This window comes from Limulus polyphemus, unplaced genomic scaffold (genome assembly GCF_000517525.1).
Source record: "Limulus polyphemus unplaced genomic scaffold, Limulus_polyphemus-2.1.2 Scaffold419, whole genome shotgun sequence".
In the NCBI taxonomy this organism is placed as follows: domain Eukaryota; kingdom Metazoa; phylum Arthropoda; class Merostomata; order Xiphosura; family Limulidae; genus Limulus; species Limulus polyphemus.
The window spans coordinates 376921-379429 of NW_013666029.1; the positions used below are offsets into that span (position 1 = coordinate 376921).

At 28.8% G+C, this 2509-nt stretch overlaps 1 protein-coding gene across 2 annotated transcripts in view; it reads right to left on the minus strand.

Annotated features, from left to right (window-relative positions):
• LOC111083005 (neuropathy target esterase sws-like) overlaps nt 1-2509 on the minus strand; it is an 83031-nt gene that overhangs the window by 43342 nt on the left and 37180 nt on the right. For both annotated transcript variants that reach the window (XM_022384275.1, XM_022384274.1), the window contains exons 12-13: nt 2138-2201; nt 469-637 (exon numbers count right to left, since the gene is read on the minus strand). In XM_022384275.1, coding sequence (XP_022239983.1) covers nt 469-637; nt 2138-2201 — 233 coding nt within the window. The remainder of the gene's footprint in view (nt 1-468; nt 638-2137; nt 2202-2509) is intronic.

The following is a 2509-nucleotide window of genomic DNA, read 5'->3' on the forward strand; positions in this document are numbered from 1 at the left end:
ATATATATATATATATATATATATACACACACACACACACATGTATATAATTAATTTGTACTGATCTGAGTAGTCAGCATGAAACTAACTGTATTTATAAAATTACATTTTTCAAGCTATTAATAACATAAAAATGGTTTGATTTTTATTATCTTCTAACTCCTTTTTTTTCTTACTCATTAAATTAACAGTTCATGGTTTGTATTCAATAAACAATAATAATGGCTAAAAAACTTTTTTTTTGAGGGGGGGGGTCAATGCAAAAAAATTGTTTTCACATAGCACAATAAAACTTTGTCATATATAGATAAATAGAATAACTTAAAATTCCTTGTTTTTTTAAAGTTTGGAAACTATGTAACAAAATTCATGCAAGTCCACTTATTTTAACTTAGTGACTTTTTAAAAAGGTGGTATACAGTTTAAACAAAGTGAAACAGAAAGAGATAAACAAAAATAATACATTACTTCTCCCACAGTTGGTTCCTGATCAGCGAGCCCCACAATTAGGATACAGTCTGCTTGTCGGATACAGCGCTGTGTCCACGTGGAAAACCTGGAGTCACACTGATAGAGAACAATTCTGTGCTGGTCTTCTTGCTGACCAAGCCAACTACAAAGTCTGTACTCATTGGTGCTATCAAATTGTATTCAGATGTACTATTAGATTTTGCACACACATTCTAAATTTACTCTATATGTAATTACATTTACAAACAAACAAATTTCTATAGGAAAAATAGCACACAGATATTACTTCTTCAACTGTTGTAAGGGCTTATAAAAACAGTATAGTGAGAGGATATATAAATATTATTTCATCAACATTTTGCTGGATTTAATCATGTACATTATGAATTTTTGTTTTTTTTAATGACTTGAAGGTATTCTGCATGAAGCAGAAATGTAGTGCAAAGATAGGATAATTCTTAGAAGTTCTTGTCAAAATACAAGAAAAAAATTTGGTATTTCACAGCAAAATATGTCTTCTTTGATTACAAAAACACTTCCCAAGTGTTATATGAAGAGTTAAAATGTAAATTAGCTTACATATGGCAATAAAGTTCAAAAACAACAACTTTACTCTCCAGATAATTGTAAAAATCATTTTATTTCAGCCAATGTTTTGACATTACAGCTTTATCAGAGCTAGTAGTACAAATAGTTTTTGTTATCAGTTAACTTTATTGCTATAGTATGTTAATCCTTCCAGTATGCACTACAAATTCTGAAAAACAACAAAATAGAACATATGTTTTCCATACGATGTCACTTAAGTGAAGTGTAAAAATGAAGTTTTTCCATAAGGTATCACCTAATACTATGTAAATGGTACATATTTAAATTAGAACACAGTTTTCCACAAGATGTTATTTTCACTTGATATCAGATTATTAGATATGAAAATAGAGTATATAGATATGATAGAAAATTTCAGGACTCGAATCATGCCACATATGATTAAAATTACAATTTACTTTTATTTTTTGTTCATCAAACATGCGTGCTAGCAGAAATTGCAACAATTTTGGGCCTCATAAAACATGAGATTCACAATTGCCAACACAAAATATAAACAAACCTGGTATAAATAACCAAACTTTGGTCTTTGTTTGTTAATTTTATTTGCAATTTATGCTGGTTGTTTTTGTGGGATAATTTTTTTTATTGAAACTGAAAATTCAGGACTTTTACATAACTATAATTTAAAACTATTGTTTTTCCAGAATTTCCAGTACCAAACTTTTTAAGAGCTAATTTTTCATGACTTTCCACAATTTCATGAACATGTGTGATCCCTGAGCATACAAAAGTTAATAATCTTCACAAGTTCCAACACAAATCTCCAACAACACTTTTTTTCCTGAAAATAACTCCTCTCCTTCCAGACACTTAAAACATTAACACTCAATAAGTGAGCAAGTTATTTTTCAATGTGTTAATATTTTCTACTTTATATGTTTCCATAAATAACATGTAACTTTTCTTGTCCTACATAAAAGTACACTAATACTACAACTAAAATTAATCTCAACACAAAAAAAAAAATCAAAATGTTCATAAATCATAGGACAGTAAAAAAAATTCTAATGTGATATAACAAAACACATGTAAAAACAAAACAAAAAGAGCCTACCCTTCCAGTGCCAAAGGTCCCAAATTAGTTCTTATAAGATCAGATGTTAGCATTAAAGTTGGCCCTGAAAATGTACAAGAGTTTGTTTGTAAATATCCTATCAAAAGCATCTAAAAATATGATTTGCATGAAGATATACACACTTAGTAGTAATAAATCTATGAAGAATCTGAATGAGTACAAAGAGGTCGTGTGGTTGATCAAATTGACCGAGCCTGTATTGAGAGAGCTAATGTATTTAAAGAAATCCTTACTGTTAATTTTTACATTTTCAGCTAATCTTTTCTCATACATCTTTTCCAGTTTCACCAACTTTCTTGATCTTCTATAATCTTTTAACTTTCCTGTCAAACCAGTCAATTTAAATTTTTT